This window comes from Lineus longissimus, chromosome 8 (genome assembly GCF_910592395.1).
Source record: "Lineus longissimus chromosome 8, tnLinLong1.2, whole genome shotgun sequence".
Taxonomy (NCBI): Eukaryota; Metazoa; Nemertea; class Pilidiophora; order Heteronemertea; family Lineidae; genus Lineus; species Lineus longissimus.
This window is the reverse complement of record NC_088315.1, coordinates 6,275,723-6,301,869: the sequence shown is the minus strand read 5'-3', so window position 1 is coordinate 6,301,869 and position 26,147 is coordinate 6,275,723. Positions and strand designations below refer to the sequence as shown.

At 40.1% G+C, this 26,147-nt stretch overlaps 2 protein-coding genes across 2 annotated transcripts in view; both read left to right on the top strand.

The window, feature by feature from the left end:
• The first annotated feature begins 11 nt into the window (after positions 1-11).
• On the top strand, positions 12-11,496 carry LOC135493035 (serine/arginine repetitive matrix protein 1-like). Its single transcript, XM_064779819.1, has 15 exons — positions 12-82; positions 3,236-3,423; positions 3,729-3,902; positions 4,155-4,280; positions 4,548-4,707; positions 5,046-5,222; positions 5,392-5,535; positions 5,774-6,046; positions 6,164-6,283; positions 6,548-7,966; positions 8,164-8,280; positions 8,592-8,821; positions 9,081-9,327; positions 9,544-10,027; positions 10,162-11,496. Exons 3-15 carry the CDS (start codon positions 3,849-3,851, stop codon positions 10,319-10,321), a joined length of 3,711 nt encoding a protein of 1,236 aa, XP_064635889.1. The 5' UTR covers positions 12-82; positions 3,236-3,423; positions 3,729-3,848; the 3' UTR covers positions 10,322-11,496.
• Positions 11,497-12,667: 1,171 nt separating this feature from the next.
• The window catches only part of LOC135491997 (lactadherin-like), a 71,401-nt gene continuing 57,921 nt past the window's right edge, over positions 12,668-26,147 (top strand). Inside the window, exon 1 of the mRNA XM_064778038.1 lies at positions 12,668-12,786. The gene's annotated coding sequence lies outside the window, so the exon portion shown is untranslated. The remainder of the gene's footprint in view (positions 12,787-26,147) is intronic.

Genomic DNA, 26,147 nt, shown 5'->3' with positions numbered 1-26,147 from the left:
CGAATGTGTCGCCATTCTAGGAATTTGTCCGTTAAAAGCACCGTTTATTATTGCAAATAATGATAATAATATAGTATCTTAGGTGAGGAAAAGCGTCATATGTGATCCAAAGATCATAAAGATTCGAAAGGATCGCATTCCGATTTATTTATCGCTCTGAAAGGCAGTACGGTGTTGGTTTTGTTTCCCCTCAAATTGCCCCCACTGGCTTCGTACATTTTCAGTACACACCCACGTACATCTGTACATCGCACAAGGGGAAGGATTGGCTTCCTTGGTTGGCCTTGCCCATGCCCTATATTGTTGGTTATGTATTTTCTTGTTTTTTAACTGAGAGGTTAATGATAAATTGTCTCTGCCGAATTTTAAACAATCAAAGGTATTAGGTGTGGTCATATTGGTCTATTTTTGACTTGGATTTGAATACCGTTACCGTATGTATAAACTTCGTTTCGCAACAATTTATTTCACAATTTCACTTTTCCAGTCTTGCAAAATCTGGTCGTCACTCATTGTCATTGACAGACAACATGTCGTCACAGACGCAGATCAATATCAATTGATAACAATAAAATAAGCTCATTGTTTTACTTGATAATGAGCCTGCAAATTCTATGTTGTGTGTGATATATTATAAGCTCTGTGTACCAGTGAGTCGAGTGACAGTGTCAGATTAAAAATCATTATTGATTTATAGAATGGTTGTTTTACGAAAGAGTGCATGCAGTTTTGAAGTTGAAGATAAACTACATCCAAGGCAAAAGATGGGAGAAATCAGAAATGAAAAGAGGTGTCCCAAGTTTCAGACAATGGTGCTTCTTGATAAATCTACGAAGAATCAAATTAACCCTGGGTGAACATTGAAATGATTAGATGTCTTATGTTGGCAATTTAAAAATGCTACTGCTAACCAAACTTCCAATTCTTCAACCCTGAAGTGGAAGGCTGAGTCTATTTCAGTCAATACCAGAGTTCTTTCTGTCAGCAAAATTTCTGGTGGTGAGATCGAGAATATTGGCGTGTAGGTAGTGTGTAGTTGTAGGTCTAATCAACTTGCAAGCTCCAAAGAGTAATTAATTGACTAGATATGAAGGTGTTTCACCGTTACTGAAAGAAAATCGGAGGGAAAAGGTTCTGGTTGATGGTTACTTACAGAAAATCGAGAAGAAACTACTGCTTATTCTGAAGTAGAAATAAACAGGTTAATCTCTGTTTCAGAAATGTTAAAGATGTGTAATTCCTCTGTTATTATTGTCAGTTTGTGTTGTTGAATGAATGCTCAAGTTGTAATCAGAAAGAGTGCAAGTGCAAGACAAGATCATGTCATGAAGTGGTGTCAGAAGCATTGAAACCCAAGGGTGGTGAACTCCTGTGAGATTAGAACCCTAATGCCGGTTATTTCTGCTGCTGTTCACTGCAAAGACAGATGTGGTGCAATTATGTTAGATAGGGTTGCATCCACTTGGAAGAGTGCAAATGGCTTGTTGATAGTCAACAGGACTGTGGTGTCAATGCAGTTGACATCCAGTGCTGAACTCCTGAACTGATGTTATAGTCATGCTCAGTGAAAACATTTTTTGTGGTAATAATAAAATATGTTGTCATGAACATCTTGGTGTATTCCCTTCATATAGTTTGTAACATCACTTCTTTTTAGGAAAGAAAAGGTCATTTGATTGTGGAATGACCATTTCCGCCCATTCATCAGTGGTGCTTTCATGTAAGAATCACACTGAATTGAGACATGTGTTTGTAGTTCCTTCACTATTCCATCCCACACAAAAAGTGACATGTCATTGGTCCCGAGGTAAAAATGTAGAGAGGCCTGCATGTTGGTGTCTCTCCGAATACTTGCCAATTTTTATCTGGAGAGGTCACCAACCTGGTTGAATAGTGGTTAGGTCATTCAGAAATGATACAAACTGGGCTTGTTAAGTTGTTGTTAAAATATCTTGTTAAAAAAGAAGTTAACTAGAAAATATAGTTTTCGGGTGTATATTTTTAGTTGCCTTACTCCAGCACTCTTTGAAATTGAATGATAGGACACATTTCAAGTTGGGTTCTGTTCATATGGTTCACAGTCCGGTATTGGTCACGTCATGTCACTGCTAATATTGATGCTGTTCTAACAAATATTCTGTGAGCCTGTCAATGGCATTATCATGGACATTGTCGCAATGTGGTACTCCGTGAGCTCTGTCAATGGCAATATCATGGACATTGTCGCAATGTGGCAGCAAAGGTTCTACTGTAAGACGACTGCAAGCTTCAGCCAAACTTGTTTGACTCTGTCCCTTTCCAACCTGACTGTAGCAGCAAAGTTTTACAGTTATTTTCACAGGCTAAGACCTCTGTTCGATCTTGGCAGATTAAATTGAGGTTTCATGCGTCTGTTACAGACTTCTGCTTGAAGAGAATAGCTCTAGACTTGAAAAGGTCAAATTCAGTAAGTATTCCATGTGACACCGACTCAATACCCCCTTGGTGCAGTTGTCTGCCATTAACATGAGCAGCAGAATGACCAGCTGCATCAAATATCCCCACACATGCCATGACGAGCCCTTTTGAGATTTGTCTTGTTATTCCAGTGCTGCATTTTTGTTTGACAGCTACATTGTACATTCAAAGCTAAAATGCTCGCACATTGCAGTACGTCACAACTTTTGTTGTTGGTTGTAATTTGTTGTTAAAAGTGTGTTGGTTTATATTTCAGGAGGTTTAGAATGTCAGTTGATGTAAAATGCAAGTAGGGGGTCCCAAGCTTGTCACTTCTTACCAGACATTACCTGCCACTAAAACAGTGCGAGTATAACTAAGTTACTGGTATGACTACCTTCAGGAATTCCTGCTTGCATTGTCATTGGTATCATCCTGTATTTATCAACTCAAAATGACTTCTGCACTGAAAGCTGGGCGTTGTTTGCTGACACAGACACACCAATCATGAAACCAAAGAATTTCTTGCTTGAGTTGGACGTCTCTTTCACAATCAGCTCAGTGTGCTTCTTTAAGTGCTGATGGTTTAGATTTGTTCTATTATGTCAGTGTTGGCATTTTCTTTCAGGTGTAGCATTAAAATGTCATGACAATCATCAAGAAATTCCCTTTCAGCTTGTTGCAATTAAACAGAGAAAAAAATAAGAAAAGAAAAAAAAGAAAGAAAAGAAAAGAAAAATATAAAAAAAGAAAAAAATTGAAAATAAATGCTTGTTCTGTTAACTTGATAATGATATAGAAAACAAGTGTAGCAGTAGCCTGCTGATCCATCAAGGCAGAAAGTTACTGGACCCGTGATAAAGGCGCAATCAAGGTCAGAAGTTGTGCCGAAGTCTTACCAGGAGTATTCGTGACAGCATCATTCGTGCAGAACTGGTGGAAGAAACTGGTTGAAGATTTGGGAAGTCTACTCCAGGTTTTATTCAGGTTAGTTCTTGTTCGTAGAATTGCATTTGTGACATAGGTTCTAGGCATCTGGATATGTTGGTCCTTGATGAATACAAGTATGTCATCTGTTATTTAAGAGGTTGGGACAACAATGGAAATGTTTCCTTCATGCTGTAGTCTTCTTTCTTCATGTAAACTTCATGAATTTCTGTTCAGTCTGACGCTCTTGATGTAGCATGTACCTTTGGATGACCTTCATAACCTTTCTTTTAAATAGTGCACATAAAATTTGTAAACTTTCTCATGTTTACAATGAATAAAGCATCTTTGATTTTCTTTTTCAGGTTTTTTCAGTTTATTAAAATGAAGTTGTTGATGTAGCATTGAGTCCTGTTCTCCAACGCCTGCTGTCGATTCAACAGGCAACGTGCCTACTGTTGTGTTTCAGTTGATCAAGATTCAACATGGCTTCTCAAGGAAATGACTGTTTCTATTTCTACAATGCTACATGCTTCAAGGTAATTTGGAAGGTCTCCTTATTTTGCCAGCTAGACAGGGAAATTTAAAAATCTTAATGTATGCCATTGCCATGTCAGTTTATCTACATGCAATTTGCTGCAGCCTGGTTGAGAAATGCTTGTACTTATTCACTGCCTTCCACTCTTGCCGAGACATGTACACGTACGATGCACATGAAACTCTGCTGTACCAGGTGTAGCATATCCAGTAGTCATGTTGGTTATCAATTTGAAATGTGTCTTATTTTGTAGGGTGAGCGATGTCAGTACCGCCATTGTGATGCTGCTCTTGGAAGTGAGATGGTATGTGAAGACTGGATGAACGGCATATGCTTCATCGATGATTGCCCGTATAGGCACATGGAGGTCCAGGTGGAGGTAAGGCAGCGTTTGCTAATTTCTGCCTGAAGCTGTCAGTTTCATTTTCATCCACTTTGATGGATGGCCTAGTTGTTTTGACAAAGATTATACACTACCGATACTTGTGCGTATTTCAATTCATCTGTTGGCCCATCCTTAAGAAACGCATCAGGGACTCGTTCATCAGATGATGCGTCTCCTGAACCTAATGACACGTTGATCGATAAATTTAGTGACCGTGCTTCCACTAAGAAATTATGCACTAATGTCTTTGTGTTATTTCAGCCTCAGCAAAACAATGTTCCATGTTTCTATGACATGCAACCCGGAGGTTGCAGGCGTCCGAAGTGTCAATTTATTCATACCAATCGGGCGGTTCAGCCAGGTCAGAGTCAGCCAGCCGCATCGGCCGGATTCACTTCACTTGTAGAGATCAAACTAGTTTGTAAGTATTCAATCACAAAGTGTACACAATGTTGTTATAAATGGTTACTGATTAGAATATTATTGGGTGATAAATGCTCACTAGTGTGATGTTTCTTGTTGTGACTTGGGACAAAAGCAACAAGTCTTTAAAAATCTGAATCTGCCTCCTTATCTTTGCTACTCTGTGACCTGCACACCACCGGAAAAGTCATCTCAGTGGTAAGTGGTGCTGCTGTGCCCAAAGCATAAAGAAATAACTTGCTGAAATTTCAGCTTTGAATAATTTCTCCTATTCTTAACTTTGCCAGTTGCCTTGTCAGTGCAGGCTAAATTCTAACGTCATGACTTCTTTTCAAGCTGATCTACCACCTAATGAGGATCCATCGTCGACCGATCTTCCACCACACCAGATGTCCATGTCGTACGAGGAGCCATACTCAATCCCGGCAGTCATTGGATCTCACCGCATGAGTGGCGAGGTAGAGCTTGTTAGTCCTCAGGTGGAACCGATCATCATTAACCCAATGGAAGATGGTAAGTGGGCATACTGCTTCTTTCTGCTTTTGCTCTCTTTCTATGCATTTTTTGCATGCCCATTGAGATTATTGGCCAAGTGACTGCCTCTTTCGTCCAGGAGGAGCACCCCAAACACAAGATACTCATATGCGTAAGTTAAATAATATTGTCCTCTAAATCACTCCAGAATCATCTGACCCAGAGAGCAGTCCTTCTCTGTCTCCTGTGAAGAATGCAGGCAAGTCTGGCTCGTTGGAAGGTATCCCTGAAGAGGGCGGTGATGTCAGGAACGTTGACCAGAAAGACGGGAAGCCTGATGCTGAAGAAACAGGTATGGTATTGATTATCAAGAGATGCTGAGGGGACGACCCTCTGTCAATTATTATTAACCGATAGAAAGAGGGCTGACTCAAAATTGGACTTCAGCTATCTTTGGGGAAGGAAGGCCATAGATGACCATAAATTTTGTGTCAAATTAGTTAGTTTGATAAGTCTGTCCAAAATAATTGAGTGTAGTTATCTTCATAAAAAGTTTGACTGACATTACATGGTTGTTGTTATTCATTCAGGTACTGTAAAAGCAGACACCTCTAAATCTGATGAAGAAGAAGCAGAGGAGGAGGAAGTTGAGGAGTCTGAAGAAGAAGAAGAAGAAGATAGCGTATCGACAGAGTGTGAAGATGAGGCCAGTGAGGAGACTGAGTGTGAAGATGAACGACCTGTGATTGAACTGTTTGATACTGAGGGTCATGAGGTCTTGGGTGAGGTCGGGGAGAAGTCGTCCGAGGTAAAGGGAAACTCCAGTAAAAATGGAAAGAAAACAGACGCAGCTGAGAAGAAAGGTGAGTTGGGGTTTGAATGCATTCTCCTTGATGCTTGTTTTCATGTCGACCTGGTCTGTTGAATAAAAAGATACTAGACACCAGTAACCACTACCTTGCCATTCTCATTTGTTTCAGTGTCTAAAGAAGATACTGACTTGAGTGAGGTACTGTCCCTTGAGGATGTGATGAGAAGGAAGGCCCTGGAGAGCATGTACAAGAGACGAGCAGAGAAGGAGAAAGCAAAACAAGAAGAAGGTAAGGAAAAGCCTAAATAACTTTTAATCGCTTTTGGTCAGATTCCTTAGCCTTAGGCAGTCTGTCTTGCTCAGATATAATCAACTCTTTGCAAGCTGTTAAGATTTAGGTAGATTTGACTGTCACCCATGCTCTGCCTCTAGATTTGTGGAAAACCAATTATGGCCCGGAAGACAGTTTGAAAATATGATGGATGGGATGATGGATTGGTCTGTTAAAGTTTAGTGCTTGGTTTTGATCTAACCTGTGTCAATTTTGTTTCAGAAAAGAAAAAGGACCCTGAAAAGAATAAGGAAGGGCCTGAGAAGAAAAAAGAAGTCAAAGATGATAGGAAAAAGCCCAGACGATCACGCTCCCGTTCTCGCTCTCCTTATCGCCGTGGGAGGTCACCAGATTTACGTAGCAACTGGCGTGGTCGTAGAAGACCATCTCCGTTTGGTAGAGATGGTAGACGGTCGCCACCCCCCTTTGGTCGCAGGTCACCTCCATTTGGGCGACGTTCTCCCCCTAGGCGACGTTCTCCATTCCGTCGAAATGACCGTCGTGATCCTGCACATCGGTTGGCTGTGCAGCGGCTCCGTGGACAACGGAATCAGGCTGAACGGGATCTTGAGGAGCTTGCAGTCGAAGCAAACAAATTAGAGCAAAAAATTCGCTCTTCAGCGGAAAGTGTAAAAATTCTAAAACAAGTTGAGTTGAAGAAGCGTAAGGAATTGTTACGTAAACAGCTTGAAGAGGTCAGCAAAGAACTGGCCAAGGAAGGGGATGACAGTAGTTCAAGCAGTAGCAGCAGTAGTAGCTGTAGTTGTACTGAAAGTGACTCGACCAGTCAGTCGAGCTCACCTAAGAAAAAGGTGTCTGTGATTGCATCGAAAGTACACAGGCATCAGCCTCATAAACATAAACATGATAAACAGGAAAAAAATACTGGTGCTCGCCAGCCATTGACTTTGGAAGAATTACGTCGTAGACGTGCTTTGAAAACGCAACCGTTAAGTTCTGCTCAGCGAGATTCCGATGGAAGTGTAACTTTGGAAGAAATACGCCGCAGGCGGGCTTTAAAAACACGATCATTGAATTCAACACATGCTGATTCTGATGGTAGTGGAAAGATTGCTCAGGGGCTGTCTTTAGCAGAGATTCGTCGGAAACGTGCGTTGAAGTTTGGGATGGTCAAACCTGCGTCAGGTTCTGAGGAGGACACTCGCCGTTCGAAGCAAACCAAAGTTGCCAAATCCTCCAGCGATGAACAATCGTCAGGCGATGAGGAAGGTTCTCAGGGAAGTGGTCCAAAAGAATTAGTCATTCTCAAAAAGGTTGAGCCTCTGCGTAAAATGAACATCCGAAAAGTTGTGTCACAAGGTTCTAAGAACTCTGGTGAAAGTCTTGAATCACAGGTGCAGCGTGAGCTGAAAAACAAGAATGCATTGAGGAACATTCAGGTGCAGAGAATTGTGCGAAATGAGTCTGCAAATGCGAGGCCTGAGCCGTCTGCTGTGGAAATGCTTGAACTTCAGTCTGAAAGACAGCGTCTGCTTCAGAAGTTGAAGGATGTGGATGTTGAGGAGGAGACTGGAGAGGTTGCCGAGAAACAGAAGCCCAGCTCGGATGGGGAAGCGAAAGTGAAGCCGAAGACATCATTCCGTCGTGTTCTGGTCGTTGGCAAGGAGGAGCCCAAAAAAGGTAGGAACCTCATATTTTGCAGTTTTAGGAACAATGCTGTCTTGACTTTCACACATTAAAGTCAATATCATGTGATGATATGCTTTCAGTCATCCAGGTGGTTTGAAAACAAACTTGTGGAGTACTTTTCCCTTGCACTTTGCATAAACTTGTATCATGACGAACATAAAAGAAATGTTGTTCCTGTGCTATTTTAGATACCTCCGTCGCAAAGGCAGCTACAGATATTGTGATAAAGTCATTAGAAGATATAAAGAAAGCAAAGGAGAGACAGAGAGATACATTGAGGGTGCCTGAGGATGCTGACACTGCAGGTGAGTATTTGATTTGTGAGACGCTGAGGAAATAGCTTATTCACATCCCCAAATTTAGCTGCAAGTGATCAGCTATCATAGCAAGTTGGTAGATGTCAACATCTTCCTGCAAATTATATTTTACTTCACATCATCATCGGGCTCCCCAGAATGAGATTGAAAGCAATAGTTCGGAAGTTGACTCTAAGAGCCCATTAGTGTCCCTGAGGACACTTGCATGTAATACCTTTTGATGTGCAGTGACAGAATATTCAACTGAAAAAGCATCGTCACCATATCACAAACTGACACTCCACCCTCCTACATTCCAGACAACTCGCAGCGAAGAAAACTCAGCATTCCTCGGAACAAAAGTGACACTAATTTGCTCAAGCGTAGTGCCACCATCGGTGATGAAGACTCTGAAGCAAAGCGGCGCTTTGTACGGCGCAATCCCCAACAGATTTATGTCCCACCGGCTGCAGCAAAGTTCAGGGAGACTGCGAAGGTGGACGAACCTGCCACTACAGCCACTAGTTTGCCAGCGTCCAAGTTCGTTGAGGTATGCTACAAGCAGAGGTCCTTTTTTCACTCTTGAGGCAAATTTGGTACTTTGTCATGTCAAGTTCTTACCTTATTAAAACAACTGACCTTCTATCAGCTGCATGTCTCGGCTGAGTTTTTACCATGTTTTGTCATGTGTCTTAATGCCGGTTAAATGTTGCCAAGTTCAACTATTGACTACCCCTAATCTGGCTGTATTGATGCTATTTATTTCCGTTCTGAATGAAAGTACATTGTATTATTTTGTTCTGCTTTAGGAAGTAGCTCCCAAGGCCGAAGCACAAAAAATTCCAATTAGTCGACTCAAAGAAGCCAAGTCCTCGGGTGGCGAGATCGTTGTGAAAACGTTCAGTGAAATCATGAAAGAAAAACGTGAACGCAAGCAGAAAGAACTAGAGGAGAAACGAGCAGCTGCTGCATCCAAAACTGTAGAGAGGCTGTCCAAACCGAAGCCTGCATTTATTTCACCCATTACATTTGCCTCTGACAAGGACAAGCCAAAAGGTTTGTATGTTCATAAGTTAGAGGAGTAGATGAGTTTTCCAAGGTAAGACACTGCCTTGGACTTCTCCCATTGAGGTGTTTATTCTTATTATTTCAACCCGGTGTCTTGGTTCTGAACTGTAGAAGGGAAGTCCAGAGAAATAAGTGATTGTTCAGCTTTAGTCGGTGACACTTGCAATCGTTACTTGTACCCTAAGAAGTGCTCATGTTTTCCAGCATCCTTATCTGAAACCACACTGCCGAAACGAAAGCTCTATTCGGAACCAGAGAAACAAGAAAGTCGTATGTTGGCAAACTGGGGAGCAAGACGTACGAAAGTAAATAAAGTGCAACCGAATGACACTAAATTCAATAGCACTGGTGTAAGGACTAATACCCCACCGCAAAAATCTCAGTCTGAATCGTCAGTTTCCAGTCAAAAAATGGAAGTTATAGATTTACCACCAGACGATGATGATTTAGACTTGGACGAATTTGAAATGGAGCTTCGTGACGAAATGGAATCCACAAGGTCGAATCCAGAGCCGGTGGTTTCAAAACCTTCACCGGCTGTTACCAAACCAGTTCCAGTTACTTCGAAGTCAAAGGGTTCTGGAGAGTCCGTGAAAACGGCAGCAGTGGTTAACTCTGTAAAGGCAATGGCGAAGTCAGTTGAGCCTGTTGTTGCTGCTGGGAAGAGGAAAACTAATTCGGAAGAGAAGTAAGTAGCTTTGATCTTTTGTATTCTGTGTGCCTCCCACTTGGTTATAATGTTGATGATTTCTTGATTGTTTTAAACCCTACTCCAATGTAATCTGTCGTAGTTGTTCTGTAACCTGTGGTTTATCCTTGCAGGTCCAAACCGACTCGTCGCACCTCAACCTCAGACAACCTGTTGGATGAGTTTGACCTTCTTCTGGAGGAAGACGATGATGACCTGGGGACTCGGGATACAGAGCTACAAGTTCAAGATGATGATGCTTTGTTGATGGAGCTCGAGGAAATGCTCGCGTGATCAGGTCATAGGACCAGTTGACGAAATTGGAACGTCACACGTGGTGCCCAGGTTTTCCAAGATTTTCATATGTGTGAAACACTCATATGAATTTGAGAAACTTAATTGTGAAACTGAACCCAAAAGACCTACGCATTGACTTCATTTGGGTTTGGCTTTGTTGGTGCATTTGCAGTTCTCAAAGTAATTTGTGCTATTCTCTATTGTAGAGACCAGATTTTGTTGGAGAAAATGAAAAGTTTTAAACTTGGCTTTAATCCTGACTCATGCATGACAGACATAATGTCTGTGGTTGATGAGTAAAGGTTATGAGTATAATTTGTTGTTTGGTCACTTAGTGCAACCACAGTCAAATGGTTCACATAAAACATGTTATAAAGTGTTAATTTAGATGCAGTGAATGTGTCGGACATCTACATGTACTGCTATAAATGCATCTTATTACAGTGCTTTGGTTCATTTAGCAAAGGCCCAAGTCAAGGCCACGCCGCCAAAATTAAAAAGATGATTTAGCTAGCGTCCAATTGTAAGTGTAATGATGATGCAGGTTGAGTCTATGTGTGCTACTCATATCTGTATAATTGCAATGCAGTATAGCATTTTACTAACTGTGATATAGTATAGCTGTACCTTGTGAACACGGTCCTTTTGAAAATGGCATTCTTTGACATTTCATGTACCTGTACAATACCAGTGTCTGATTGTCTTCAGGTGGTGTTTTGTCCACTCGGGCCTAGTTTGACTGTAATGATTGCAACTCATCAGCCTTCATGTACTCATCTGTAAGAAAGTTTGATATTAGGATGTAAGATGATAACATTTTGAATAAAAATATTTGGTTCTCATTTGTAATATGATTGAGGCTTATTTTCGAAATTGTCGTCTTATATTCATATTTGTTAAAGTACTTCCTGATTACACAGTCAAGTCTTTTACTTGTGGAGACAGGAACTAATCATTTTAGGATCTCCAGTCCTAATGTTTGCTTTGTTATGTTTCAAGGGCAAATTTTGTTATATCGCATCTGTCCCTGTGCATTTAATGTACAGAGTAGAACCAATATAAATCACAGTAGTTGATAGAAACTAGAGGTCTTTATTCCGATGTAAAAAACATTATGTCGCTATAAAGGCAGTTGTTCCCATTCATGATTGGAATAAATTTTGATAACATAATGTTGTTTTCTGCTGTTATTTCATTGAAAAGTTGTATCATGGTATGCGAGTGAATTGAAGGGGTACGTTGTTCATATTCACTGGAGGCTCAGGAAAAAAAGCAGTTATACAGAATGCTATAGTGCAGTTATCATGCATACACATTTGCTGAAACTTGGTATGTATAGAATTTGTGCAGGCACTTTGAGTCCCATCACTTATCATATTCCCTGTGTGCACTGACCCAGCAGACCTAGGTGTCATCAGAAACAGGTTATTTCTGGATTCATGGAATGTTGTGCAGCATCCTAACAAGGCTGAAAGGGTGTCACATTGCCCACTTCTGAATGGAGCTTGAAGTGGAGGGTCCATGTTGAGAGAACAAGAACCCTGGTGTGGTGCGAAACGTAGTAACTTGTAGAGTTCTTGAATTTGACTCCCCATCTTTGTTAAGATTTCTAAGATCGCTCCGGTGACGACTTGCTTCAGTTTTGTGGCCCCATGCGAATTCAAGAAACCAAGATGGCTCCCCCTCCATGGCCCTCAGCAAAAGCTGTCTTAAGGAACAAGACTGCTATGCTCCTCAAAATTGCCTCAAGGTGACATAGGTGTCCCAAGATTCGAGATGCCCAGACAGAAATTTGGCTCAAGCTGCTAGGATATCTCAACAAAGACAAAGTAGTTGTCCTTATCTGACCTCCATGACCACATTAATTTAGGGCCGTATACAAAGCCCTCAAAGATACAAATGAGTGCTGTTGTTATGAAACCCCTCTCCGATAGAGAGTGACATTGGGTGATATGAATAAAGAGTAGTAAATGCTTTTATCTAAAACTCCATGTACATTTACACTTGGCCTTTCTGTACAAAATTGAAGTAAAAGCATTTGCTAGTCTTTATTCATATCACCCAATTGTCCTTGCTGTGTAATGAACACCAGTCAAAGTGATAGCATTTCTCGACCAGGCGACTTTGGTGACTTTCTGAGGGAGTTTTCCGTAGTGTAATTAGATCGACATGGGGACATCACATCCCAAGTTCCACACTGAGCCAGCGAACCTGTCCAAAACTGGATGGAAAAGGTTCTTGAATGCGTTGTCAAACGAGACCAATAGAGTCCGCTTTGCCTGGATCTAGTAGCCTGTCCAATGGATAAAAAAACTTCCAGGATTCTTTAAAGCCAGTTCGTGCGGTTGATTCAAGGAGTACTTTCGCTGTAAAATGTAAATTGGATTACACATGAAGAGATAGGGAATTCAAAATCAAGGCAAACCCCGAGCAACTAGTCTTATTGAAGAGTTTGGCTCAAGGTAAGGAGATCATCAATGGTTTTGAGTTAGAAGAAGGTTTTTCCAGTCTTTTCCCTTTATCAAAAGTATAGTTTCTGTGCTTTTCCTTGAAGGGTAGGCCTCGGCGAGCCCAACATGACCCCTCTCGGGGAACAGTCAGTGACAGCCGACTAAGACTTGTTTCGTTCATCAAGTGATCTTATATCGGAATTCTGGTTGTGACATTGTCCTCCAAAGACCGCCTGTCACAACCGCTGTCATCAAATTAGAGATGGATTGATCGCCTCTTTTTCTTCTTTTTCTATGTTCTCAATCTTTTATGGACAGTTTTGTTCTGCTGATGAATGATGCCTGTCTTAATTCGTCCTGGTCACCGCAGATTGATCAACATGTTTATTAGTTAATATACGAGAGTTCCGAAGAGAAAAGGGCCTGAATGTAGTACACTTCGTTCATCTCAATATCATTATTGATATCTTTAAAAGTATATGATAGTTTGCTGTAACAGAGTGTAACTTGTCAACCAGTATGTACGTCTCTGATTAATTGCTTTCCCGCTATCAATATCTTATAAATCAGAGTTTATCACCAGAAGATCAAACAATCTCGTTTGAGTTGTCTAAGTGGCGGATAAGTGGGTGAGGCGATAGTGGGGTGAGAAGACCAATTAATTAAATTAAAGGTAAAGCTTACATTTAAAGTAAGATTTTATACTATTACCGAGTCACAATTCAAAGAATACATTGACGCCAGAGAAGGTATAAAGTTCCCGTCAATGAAGATTTGATACGAATTAAGGGTACATTGTATTATTGTAAAGGTCACGAATAAAAAAAACTTAACTAAGAAGAATTTACACACATTTATGAGAGAACTCTAACTCAGAGAATGATTTTATCCCAATTAAAGGTGGGGTTACCATTCAGAGAAAAACCTGTTGCCCAAATGAGAGGAGAACTCATTTAAAGACAGGTTTTAAGGCACAAGAAAAATGTGTATAATTTTTACACTCCAGTCCAAAAGCGGTCTCCATCGTATCCGCCGCGTTAACAGTATGATTCTGGGGTTAAAACGAATCACTTAATAAAATAGGTTAATAGGTGTGAAATTCAAACACTTGACATGAAAATGCCCCATAAAACAATAAATGAAATGTAATTGCAAAAAGTAGATGATCAATATACAGTTTTGATCGACGTTCAGCGGCCTGGTCCACAAATGCCATCCATTGATCCGACCCTATATGTTCTAGAAACAGACACCCACTGTCTGAAGATGGGTCAAGATGACACATGTCATTTGTCTTTGATTTTTATCAGACGGATATCGGAAAATAATCCACTTAGAGCATGTGAGTAGAGCTTGTGAGGCCATCTGTCATATCTGTCTGACACCGAACATGACATATGCCAACAAGAGGAGAACTCCGTAATCTGAAATATTCTTGCCAAACTATTCCTCTAACATGGTTCAGCAGCAGGCCCGCGCGCCTTCCAAGTCTCCAATGGAAAGCGCGGTTACTTTAGGGCGCACTGAACCGCAATACCAAAGAATTCATAAATACTATGTCAAAATAAGGATGGGAAGTTGCCGTACATGTATAATGTATAAAAATACCATTTTTCTGTTGATCATCTAAAATATTGCTGAAAAAAACTTTTGACACTATGCCGTGTCTTCTTCAGGTGTGCCAAAGGAAAGTTTTACAAAGCATTTCATCAAAATTAAAGATATGGGCGAAAATAATGCCACTTCAAAGGTCTGTTTAGTACACACAACTTGAGTAACCAAAAGCTCGGACAAGGAATGCTCTTGTAGCCAGCTCAATATCTCGAGTGTTTATACCGTTATACAAAACAAATACTGAAAATCCAACTTGAAATTTATATGACAACGATACCCAAAATACGATACAGTGGAACCCCGGTCGGCGACCACCTCAGTAACGCGACCACCCCGCGAACACGACCAAAATTCTCCGGTCCCGAATGGTTTTCTCTCTAATTCTCATTAACTGGCCCTCGCTAACACGACCACCCCGGTACCCAGACCGCGACCACCAGCTTGGTCGGTCCCAAACTGCAAATTAACCCCGCTAACGCGACAATGAGGCCTAATTGCCGTAATCAACCATGACCGCATCGTATCAATTGGCACCTTCTCGCAAATCCGTGTTGATAGTTAGCACCTCGAACACAATGACCATGGGAATCCATATGAAAATAAATGATGTGTAAGTGAGTTTGATCAAATGTAAGCGCAAATAAAATGAAGAATAAACTTTCTTTTCGACTCACGGTTTGTTTTTCATCATTTAGTATTAAATGATGTCAAGAGGCATGCACACGTAGTTTTTAGGACAAATAAATTATGTTGATTAGTAAGAGTACCGATACTCAAAGTAAAGAATGCTTACTACGTCGTAATATTGATAAAATACGTTTTTAAAAAGATGATTTAATCAGTACCAGTTCAAATTGGCTGAAGTTAAAGCAGGAAGACATCAGGAATAATTCTCAACATCTTCTCACATCACCTCTCTCAATGTTAGCGGGAATATTAGCTTGACATCAAGAAGGGCAGCTGCCGATGGTGTGAATGACATGCTTGCTCTAATTAGCATGCTCAAGTTTTAATGTAATGTTTGGTCTAATTAGCTCTCGTCAGTTTATTTACTCATACATAAGTTGTAAATTAAACGCAAAACTACGGTGGCCCATTAGGGACATCATGTTTTTTTTTAGATTCAAATACGATTTTTTTTTCTCGAATTTTCTCCACGGAATTAAGTATTTTCTCCACGGAATTAAGTATTTTCTCCACGGAAATAAATACTTTTCTCCACGGAAATAACATTTATCTCCACGGAAATAACATTTATCTCCACGGAAATAAATACTTTTCTCCACGGAAATAAATACTTTTCTCCACGGAATTAAGTATTTTCTCCACGGAAATAACATTTATCTCCACGGAAATAAATACTTTTCTCCACGGAAATAAATACTTTTCTCCACGGAAATAAATATTTTTCTCCACGGAAATAACATTTATCTCCACGGAAATAAATACTTTTCTCCACGGAATTAAGTATTTTCTCCGCGGAAATAACATTTATCTCCACGGAAATAAATACTTTTCTCCACGGAAATAAATACTTTTCTCCACGGAATTAAGTATTTTCTCCGCGGAAATAAATAATTGATTCCGCTGATATGATTGGTCCTGCATTTTAGAGGACGAGGTCAAGGTGAAACTATTAACCCTTAAACCCCAACCTTGCGGTAGGCTCGGGAACCAAGCTGTACAGGCGCTGCCCGCTGGAACACGAGGCCGCTTGTCAATCCCGTTTGACATTGTCAGATCTGACTATACGTGTATAGTGTTGGCATGAAGACTGTGGAAGATGTAAGTAACACGATGATTGTCAGATTTGATACGTTTTGAATCATAAAAATGCAGTTGGTAGCATCTTTGTAGAGTGGCCTAGTATCAGTGAAGAAAACGGTACGTGGAGACCCACTGCCGATGTTATGTATAGCTAGCTACTGCGCGCGATAGCTAGCTATACATAACATCGGCAGTGGGTCTCCACGTACCGTTTTCTTCACTGATACTAGGCCACTCTACAAAGATGCTACCAACTGCATTTTTATGATTCAAAACGTATCAAATCTGACAATCATCGTGTTACTTACATCTTCCACAGTCTTCATGCCAACACTATACACGTATAGTCAGATCTGACAATGTCAAACGGGATTGACAAGCGGCCTCGTGTTCCAGCGGGCAGCGCCTGTACAGCTTGGTTCCCGAGCCTACCGCAAGGTTGGGGTTTAAGGGTTAATAGTTTCACCTTGACCTCGTCCTCTAAAATGCAGGACCAATCATATCAGCGGAATCAATTATTTATTTCCGCGGAGAAAATACTTAATTCCGTGGAGAAAAGTATTTATTTCCGTGGAGAAAAGTATTTATTTCCGTGGAGATAAATGTTATTTCCGCGGAGAAAATACTTAATTCCGTGGAGAAAAGTATTTATTTCCGTGGAGAAAAGTATTTATTTCCGTGGAGATAAATGTTATTTCCGCGGAGAAAATACTTAATTCCGTGGAGAAAAGTATTTATTTCCGTGGAGAAAAGTATTTATTTCCGTGGAGATAAATGTTATTTCCGCGGAGAAAATACTTAATTCCGTGGAGAAAAGTATTTATTTCCGTGGAGAAAAGTATTTATTTCCGTGGAGATAAATGTTATTTCCGTGGAGATAAATGTTATTTCCGTGGAGAAAAGTATTTATTTCCGTGGAGAAAAGTATTTATTTCCGTGGAGATAAATGTTATTTCCGTGGAGAAAAATATTTATTTCCGTGGAGAAAAGTATTTATTTCCGTGGAGATAAATGTTATTTCCGTGGAGATAAATGTTATTTCCGTGGAGAAAAGTATTTATTTCCGTGGAGAAAAGTATTTATTTCCGTGGAGATAAATGTTATTTCCGTGGAGATAAATGTTATTTCCGTGGAGAAAAGTATTTATTTCCGTGGAGAAAAGTATTTATTTCCGTGGAGATAAATGTTATTTCCGTGGAGAAAAGTATTTATTTCCGTGGAGAAAAGTATTTATTTCCGTGGAGAAAAGTATTTATTTCCGTGGAGATAAATGTTATTTCCGTGGAGAAAAATATTTATTTCCGTGGAGAAAAGTATTTATTTCCGTGGAGATAAATGTTATTTCCGTGGAGATAAATGTTATTTCCGTGGAGAAAAGTATTTATTTCCGTGGAGAAAAGTATTTATTTCCGTGGAGATAAATGTTATTTCCGTGGAGAAAATACTTAATTCCGTGGAGAAAAGTATTTATTTCCGTGGAGAAAAGTATTTATTTCCGTGGAGATAAATGTTATTTCCGTGGAGATAAATGTTATTTCCGTGGAGAAAAGTATTTATTTCCGTGGAGAAAATACTTAATTCCGTGGAGAAAATACTTAATTCCGTGGAGAAAATTCGAGAAAAAAAAATCGTATTTGAATCTAAAAAAAAACATGATGTCCCTAATGGGCCACCGTACAAAACACTCAAGAAAATGATTTTTTATTCGTGATATACACACAAATTATCGAATCACCCGGTGGCGTAGTCATTAATGCATGTCAATGTACACACAGCATATCTGCTAGGACGATGTTTTGGCGGGAAAACCTACTTATGATTCTTAAATTCACTAACGCGACCACCCCGGTAACACGACCACTTCGGCTTAGTCCCTTGGGAGGTCGTGTTACCGGGGTTCCACTGTAATTGTTTTCAATGGTGATACAAGAGTTTGGCTTGGCTCCCACAGCAAAATGTGCCAAACAGAAATTGGTCAAGTGCTCTCCACGTCAACTCTTAATCTCAGACATTAACTGTCCCAAGAGACGCCAATTGATTCGAACATGGCACTCTGCTAAAGTCACAGTTTCATCTCGTTTGCTAAGTGTGTTGGCAACCCTCAAGGACGTCTCGAATCTGACAAGGATATTGACAGAATTTGTTGAAATCTGGTCTGATTTCAACAAACGAAAATAAACGCCAATATGACAAATTCCTGTTATTAGTTAAGGGCGCTCGTTGGGGTGCTATCAGGGCTAAAAGGGCTAAAATCGAGAGTCTTGCGAATAAAACTTGGATAAAATCCCACCAGTATATATAGGCCTATACTTATCCCCCTCAATTAAATTGGATCCCTTTCGTGAGAATGTTATTTTTCTAAAGAAACAATTTCAGCATCGGCTACAGAAGAACAACTTCCTGTTCATTATTTTCATATCAAAACCTTACAGTAGTTGGTGCATGCGTCTTATTCTCAAGCAACTCTAGAATTCGTCTGGATTATATTTCAATCCATTAGCGGGAAACCATTACTTAGTAGTTCATTGCCCCAAGTTTGTGTTATCGGTGATTTCTGGCTAGGCTTTATGAGAGTCTGGTTTTGAAAAGTTATCGTTACAATTTTCGATCAGTCAAACTCGATCCGTATGTTTACTTGACAGCAAGCAATGCTTGAAGCGAATTTGGTGTCATGAAAATTTCTTCTAAGAAAGAACCACACGCCTTTAATCCGTGCAATATATCAATGACCACATGCCAAGTCAGCCTACTCAACATTTACAAAAAATATTATTCTGAATCGGTATTAAAGCAACAAATATTTATTTTACTTTTTTGTCAGACTGACTGCGTGAAATTAGCCAACAAATATTTTTAAAGTCACTTAACGCGCATTTAAGAAGTCACTTCAGTCGAGTAGGCTCGAGTTAATGGCTTGAATGAAGCAATATTTTGATACCATGCCACACGTCTGTAGACATATCGGTGAAGTTATATTTACCTCGAAACGACGGACTTCTAAAGTAATCTGTATCTAAATTAACGGTTTTTGTGTGCATTTATCTTAGTATCTATGGACCATGCAAAAACCGATTCGTTTTTCTTGGGGATTTTAGCAATCACTGCTATTCAGGGATTTCCTTAAGCAACACGTGGGGTTAGTTCCGGTGGGTTGACCAATCAGCAGTGCCGAATGCTGCATCCCCAGCGCACTCATTTCCAATGAACCAATCAGAAGGCGCTAATGATGTTCATTTCCGGTCAAATTTTACTTTCGACAATGGGAGTGAAAGAATAAGGTGGCTGGGAAGATTAGGGAAGATGTTGAGTACAGTTTGACATGTCAAGGGTATAAGTGGATAAGTCCAGTTCTAATTCGCAGAATAAAGAATACGTCTTGTAAGCAAACGTTTGGCAAAATATTGTCATCTGCCACGCTGACCTCTTGAACGAATAAAATGTTTAGAAAGAACATATAAACTTGCTTGTCGTTAAAACAATGGTATTGACGGCTAGAATAGCTAACCTTTTAGTGACCAGGAAAAACAAACACTTCAGCCTGACATTGTGACGGCAGACAAACTAACAATTATGTGTCATGAAGGCTTATTTCGCGATTTCCAGAGAAGTTGAAAAAGAAGCTGAAAGTCAACTTGAAACGATGGGGAAATGCTTTTGTCATTCCTTTAGCGAATGTACCACAGCACCGAAGCTCATATAGCAGATAGGCGCCTGTAGACACGCAGTTTGAGCTAGCCCAGTAATCCTGGGACATTTTCAAACTTCTTCATAAGGCGTTCTGGAACTTGACAGCAACCAGAAACAAAAATAATTATCGAGTCCGAAATAGAACATTTCTTGGTTAAATATAATTTTGATGACTTTGTTATGTCGCAACAAACATATTCTATTTAGCCGATCGTTATAGATGAGACCGATGCGTAAATTAAAGCCTGGTCAAAATTGAGTCATAGTTTGTTCCAATTGCCTGATTAATTCTTCTTGTGAAATTTCATTCGAAAATAAATAAAATGTTTACTAACGGTTTATGCTATTTGCCAGAATGAATAACACAACTAGGTCATAAATGTTATTTGTAATACGTTGTGCAGTGTAACCACACGTTCATATGTTTTCCTTGCTGTTAGTTTTGTTAACTTTGAACTATAAACTTTCGGCGGTGATATGGACCAGCAACGTGTCTTGGCTTCATTGACATCTTTTCTTCTAAATCGTTTGCCAAATGGGAGTGGTACCGTCACTGGAACCCCAGAATGTACATGTTCTTTTCTGTTACATGATATTTTCGACTATGAGGCATGATCTGCGCCATATTTCCGTTTACCAAATATTTCGGAATTTTCAAAGAAAAACAAACTTTGCTCTAGGATATGGAAACAGGTGGAACCCTTTGGAATTTCTCACCAACTAGTATTTGGTTTAAAAACATAAGAAACACTAACAGGGCAGCGGTACTATTTTGGTCGCCTTCTGTGACCTGGGGCAAGCTATCACAAATTATTCGGTGGGCCTACAGTTCTGTTTCAAAGGGGCTTTGATCTTGACATTAAGGTCTCACTTGCTTTAAACAATTCGTATATAAATCAGTCACAGAAGACGGTAACGACAGTCCTTTCCAAGGCCGAGGGGTGTGTTGAAACGTTCCTTTGATATCAGTAATCGCGTATGTCAAAAATATATGAGCTACCTCAAAGATATGCGAGAGAGCCCGCACAGAAAGGGACATCCTTGTTGTCAACTCGTTTGAATAAGGGCAGAAAGCCTGGGGATGTGTAAAATGGCTTAGCCTCAGGTTATTTGAGGTGACTAACAGAATAGTTCGCTGCCCGGCCATTAGAATATTCTTTGGTTTCTTGTTGGAATGCGGTACATTCTTCCAGGACAAGAGTTCAAACAGTTTGCGACCGAAACTATACCTTTCCCTTTTCGAAATGAGGTGAAATATTGCCCAGCTTTCACATTTACAGTCAGGTCAAATTGTGTCCCATAAATGGTCAGGTGTAGCCTTTTCCGGCTACCAAAGGACAGAAAACTTACTTTATACCAATTTCGTTAGGATATCTGATCAGCGAAATAATATAACGCGTAACTCGGTGAAATCATGCGGATTAGTGAATAGCTTCATCTAGCTATACATGTAAATTTGTACGATTAGAGAAAATGACAGTCTTTAACCGAGACTTTGATTTCCGATTGGTTCTTCGAATTACGCTATGATTTACTATAAAGATGCTTCTTCTTCCTCATCCCATAACTACACCCAGTCTCCCATCGATCTTGCGGCTATATCCCGTGGGACAGATTACGATGTGATTGATATGATCTTATCTACATGTTGCTGCCACAACTACTCGGGCTTCAGCCATCAATATAACAGCAAGCAAGGTCACAACTTCTTCACCAACAAGGCGGGCATGCATGCGGAGAAAATGTACTCTTACTGCATCCGCTATGAATTGCATATATTCGCCACAGTCTGCAGAAGTTGTCTCCGAAGCCACTAATGTAATTGCTGCTTCCTGCGGGACATAACGATTTGATTGATATGATCATTATCTATATGTTGCTGCAACAACAAACCCAAAGCTTAGCGACAATCCTAGTTTTGGACATTCATTTCTATACTATACCAGATGATTTACTATCACCGTCTCAAGGTCGTCACTGTCTCAAGGTCGTCGCTGTCTCAAGGTCGTCGCTGTCTCAAGGTCGTCACTGACTCAGTCAAAGAAGGCTTCCTTTGGCAGTGCTGGGAATCTATGAGGAAATCTAAAAGATTACAATTCTACAACATCAATCGTCTCTGTTGAACAGTTTTGGAGTTCGATATATACAGATGGTGTGGTTTAGTTTATGATAAGATGTATAGAAGATTTATGAGATTCCTCACCATCAACCAGTTCCAAATAGGTCGCCCATTGACAGTGATCAGGAAAGTTGAAATGACACGTTCATTACACCTCAATTCAGGTATGATTAACATGACAGGGTTAATTGACCTAATTAGTCTGATATCTGACCCAGTTAGTTCCTAACGAGTCTTGAGTCCTGGATCATCCGCTATTGTCCCGTTGTGGTTCTGTATGGCACGGTGATTTTGGAAATGACCGCAAAAGCTGTCGAGACCGATTCTGGAGACAAAAAAATGAAATTGTAAAACATTTTTGATCGAACGCGGTGTATAAAGATGTTTAAATATGATGATACCTAGTATCACCAGACAATAATATTCTACAGGATGCATGAATATACATGTTATTTTGAAAACATGAAAGTTCATGTCTTGTGTCTAATTGCACTGAATGATAATATTGACCAATAAAGCTCTCCTATACGATCTCTATTTAGCCGCTCATGGGTCATTATTTTGATTGATAAATAATGGAGAATACCAGGAAAATTAGATGGGTATTTCAGGCCATTGATTTGATGGTCAATCATGGCGCGTGTCATTTGGAAACTACGGAGCAGATTCAAGGTCATGAACTTTGTAGTGAGTTCAGATGTTTTCAGAGTGATGAACTTTTTGTTGATGCCGCTATATTTTCTTCCTTTTCTGATCCGTTTCACAGCACGACCTATGCAGTTTTTAATCGCCAAGTTCGGGCAGAGAACAGTTATTGCCATTATACCAACCTCCACAAAGGAATTTGGAAAACAAATCCGGTGCATGATCATCTTATAAATCGGAAACTCTACCCCTTATTTTACTGAAAGCAAATAAAAGTTGTTTGCTACTAATAAAGTCGAAAGCATCCAAGGAATATCGGATTTGTGTCCGTGACGCCTTGCGATTGCTTGCATATTGGCTGATTAATCATACGTCATTGTTTATCCTCTTTCACATTTGTTGATTTTGGAACATTTAGAAGGCTGTCTGGGTTCGGTTGGAAGTCAATCGATGCTGGCAAATATCCTGATATGAATTGGTATTGATTGAATTGAGACTGAGAGAGAGCGCCGGATGATTTGGTATATTGTAGTGAAATGAATACGTTTCTGTGTTGATGGTCGTATCGATATCCTTGTTGTGGGCGGGCCTCCTGCAACATTCGGAGTGGAGCGAATGTCCCGCCGGTTGAACACAACTGATACATACTGACGTGGATGTAGTGGCGCGTTAAGAAAAAGACAAATAGACTTTTCTAGTTGAAAAAGTTGTTTGTTTATAGTTCGTAACAGCTGAAGTCTTGGTAAAATGTTGTCTAACGAATGGTATTGTTAATTGATGGCTTGAGAACGTAATATATCTATACGAAAAGGTTTGTTATTTGCTCATGCCAGGTTGCTTTAACATCGTATAACAAACTTTTTGGCAGCATTTTTAGCTTTTTATTATCCTTTTTTCCATACTTTAACAATCGTCTGTTTGTGGTAGTCATCTAGATGCTGCTGTATGTTTATGTCCCAGTTTCAAAACTCATCTATAGCCCAAATTCGTCAAGAACGTTACCTCTATTAACTAGAATACGTGTATACATTATTAAAGCAACACCCTTTCAACATGCTTTTTCCAACGATCTCTGTAACTTACATGTATAGTTGCAAAACCAATAGTATTTTTTAGTAAGTCGAGCCTGTGAGAAATCGGACTCCCGTGGCAGTAAAGCACTAGATTTAGCCAATGGCCTATACACAGAAAATGTACTGCACAATGTATTGATGGTCGTTAAACTCCAGTATCGACTAATTATTCAGTTTTCTTGGCTCCAGTTCTGGAACTCATTGCTCTCTTTTCCACATCAAGCTAATTTGTCTTCACATTAGATTTGTGGTATGCCATATATCGCCCATCTCGCAACTCTACATCGCCAATGATTTTTGAATCAGCGCTATCTTGTCAGTCATGTGTTGCTGGAGGATAACTTCAGCCATCGCCGTATCTATTCTAATCTGTCTTTGCATCGAATGTGCAAAGTGTTGAGATACCTGAAGTTGTCATGCCTCTGCACCGCTCCTCAAAGCCTCTGCAACTCTTTGCCAGAACTTGATAGTCATTAATGGACACCCCGGATGCTGTGGTGGCCTCGTCCCCCTTCCTATAAGAAGATGTTTTGGATGACTTTAATGAACTGCCTCGAGAATCTTTTACCTTGATCTAGCTCTACTGACATCCATCCCCCTTTCCCACAGCAAAGCGTGTCTGGGATTAGGAAGAAAAACATTTTAACGGATCGTACATGCCAGGAGCCGGGAGCAGACGAACATGACAGAGTTATGCAAATGGGTGCAAAACACGCTGATTGGTGAACAGGTTCCTGCCAAAACATAAGCCTAAGATTCACTGACATCTCTGTTTGAAATGATTAATGAAAGGTTGGTCGGTTAGGTGAGGTAAGATGTTGGAACACAAGACACCTTGTTGAAGATTTCGGCACATACGCCTTCATCTACATTGGTAGTAGTTAATGGACTCGTCAGAACCAAAAAAATCTAGTTTGTATATGAATAGAACAAAAAAACTCCAAATTTTCCCAAGCAAAGCGTGTCTAAGATAAGCTTCGAACACGCGCCAAAAGCTTGTGAACACAACCTGACATGAGTTATGCCATGGGCGTTAACACGCGAGTTGCTAAGCAGGTTAATACCAAAGCACCAGACCGACTGATATATGAGGTGGAAAGCTCGACTGATTAATGGTGGGTATAGTTGTACCTTTGAGGTGCTGCTGAGGAAACTGTACTTTGATCAGGTTTCGGCAGTTGATACAAATGTATTGGGCCAATATGATAACTCTGGTGTTGATACAACAATAATAAATAACACTTTAAATATAACTTTCCACTGAAAATTGACCCATGTTTCGCTTCCTCAAAAAGTCGCATCACCACTCAAAAATAGTCAACAATAGAAATATCCTTGGGAGAGGAATGTCTTGAGTAGGTTCTTAAAATTTGGCCTGTTATGGATGAAGAGTAAACGTGAACATCGCCTATCTTTGTTGTGCGTAAACGCCAGGTTGATTAATGATGGGTAGTTGATGAGGTTCTGCTGTGTGAACAGAAAATACCGTGCTACGTTTCTGCACATGATAACTTATCATTTTGATGATGATAAAAGACCGTGAACTGAAAACTCCTGTTGTCGCTGGGATTGATCTTAATCGCAGCTGAGGTTGCAGCGGTGCGCCAGCGCCGGAATTCGGCATGGAAAAACTAGACATCGTGTTAATAGTTGTTGAGCATATAGCTAACCCTTGAAGCAAGGTTGCATTCTTGCATCTGCCAACAATCACATCACATCAACGCAGCGCTATGTGTTTCTTGGAAATAATGGCCGCTGTACTATTAAGCAATATAAATACAACTTAAGAAGAAGAAGAAGAAGAAGAAGAGTCATCTCCGCATGACCATCTGCATATGTCACGAATTCCTGTAATAACTTGCATCTCCAAGTATCCACTTGATACAGCCCGAGTGCATGCCGGTTTTTTTGGCTTGTTCGTCAGAGTCTCTCTTTTGAAGAGCCAGACTCTTACGAACAACGCCGATAACTTGGTATGCTCAAGCTAAACATGTTAACGTAAGAGCCACTTCCCTGAAAGGAAGCCACCTGATCCTTCAGATAGCGACTTTGTCTGTTTCTTTCCACTCACAATTGTATAAAACGAAGGCAACGCATCATCAGTCCAAATTTATACAATTTAGCTTGCATTACACCACTTTTAATAACGTCTTCCTTCTCATTGTAGAAATAAGAAATTTCTTCGAGGGTCATCAAATGCCACTTCGGATGATTAGCTTTATAACGTACAACTTTATGAGACAATTAAAGATAGTCAAACGCACAGCTGACGTCAAGGTTTCTAATTTTATCAGAGATGAAATCAGCACCCACGTGCACCTTTCATTATCAAATGATCTCCCATCTAAACCTTGTGAACCAAAAACCGCATCACAACGAAAAGAAGAAAGGCGTTTTAGGCTGACTTGCACATAACGGGTCAGATGGCTATCGGTATTATATTAAAAGGAATGCAAAATATAACTCAA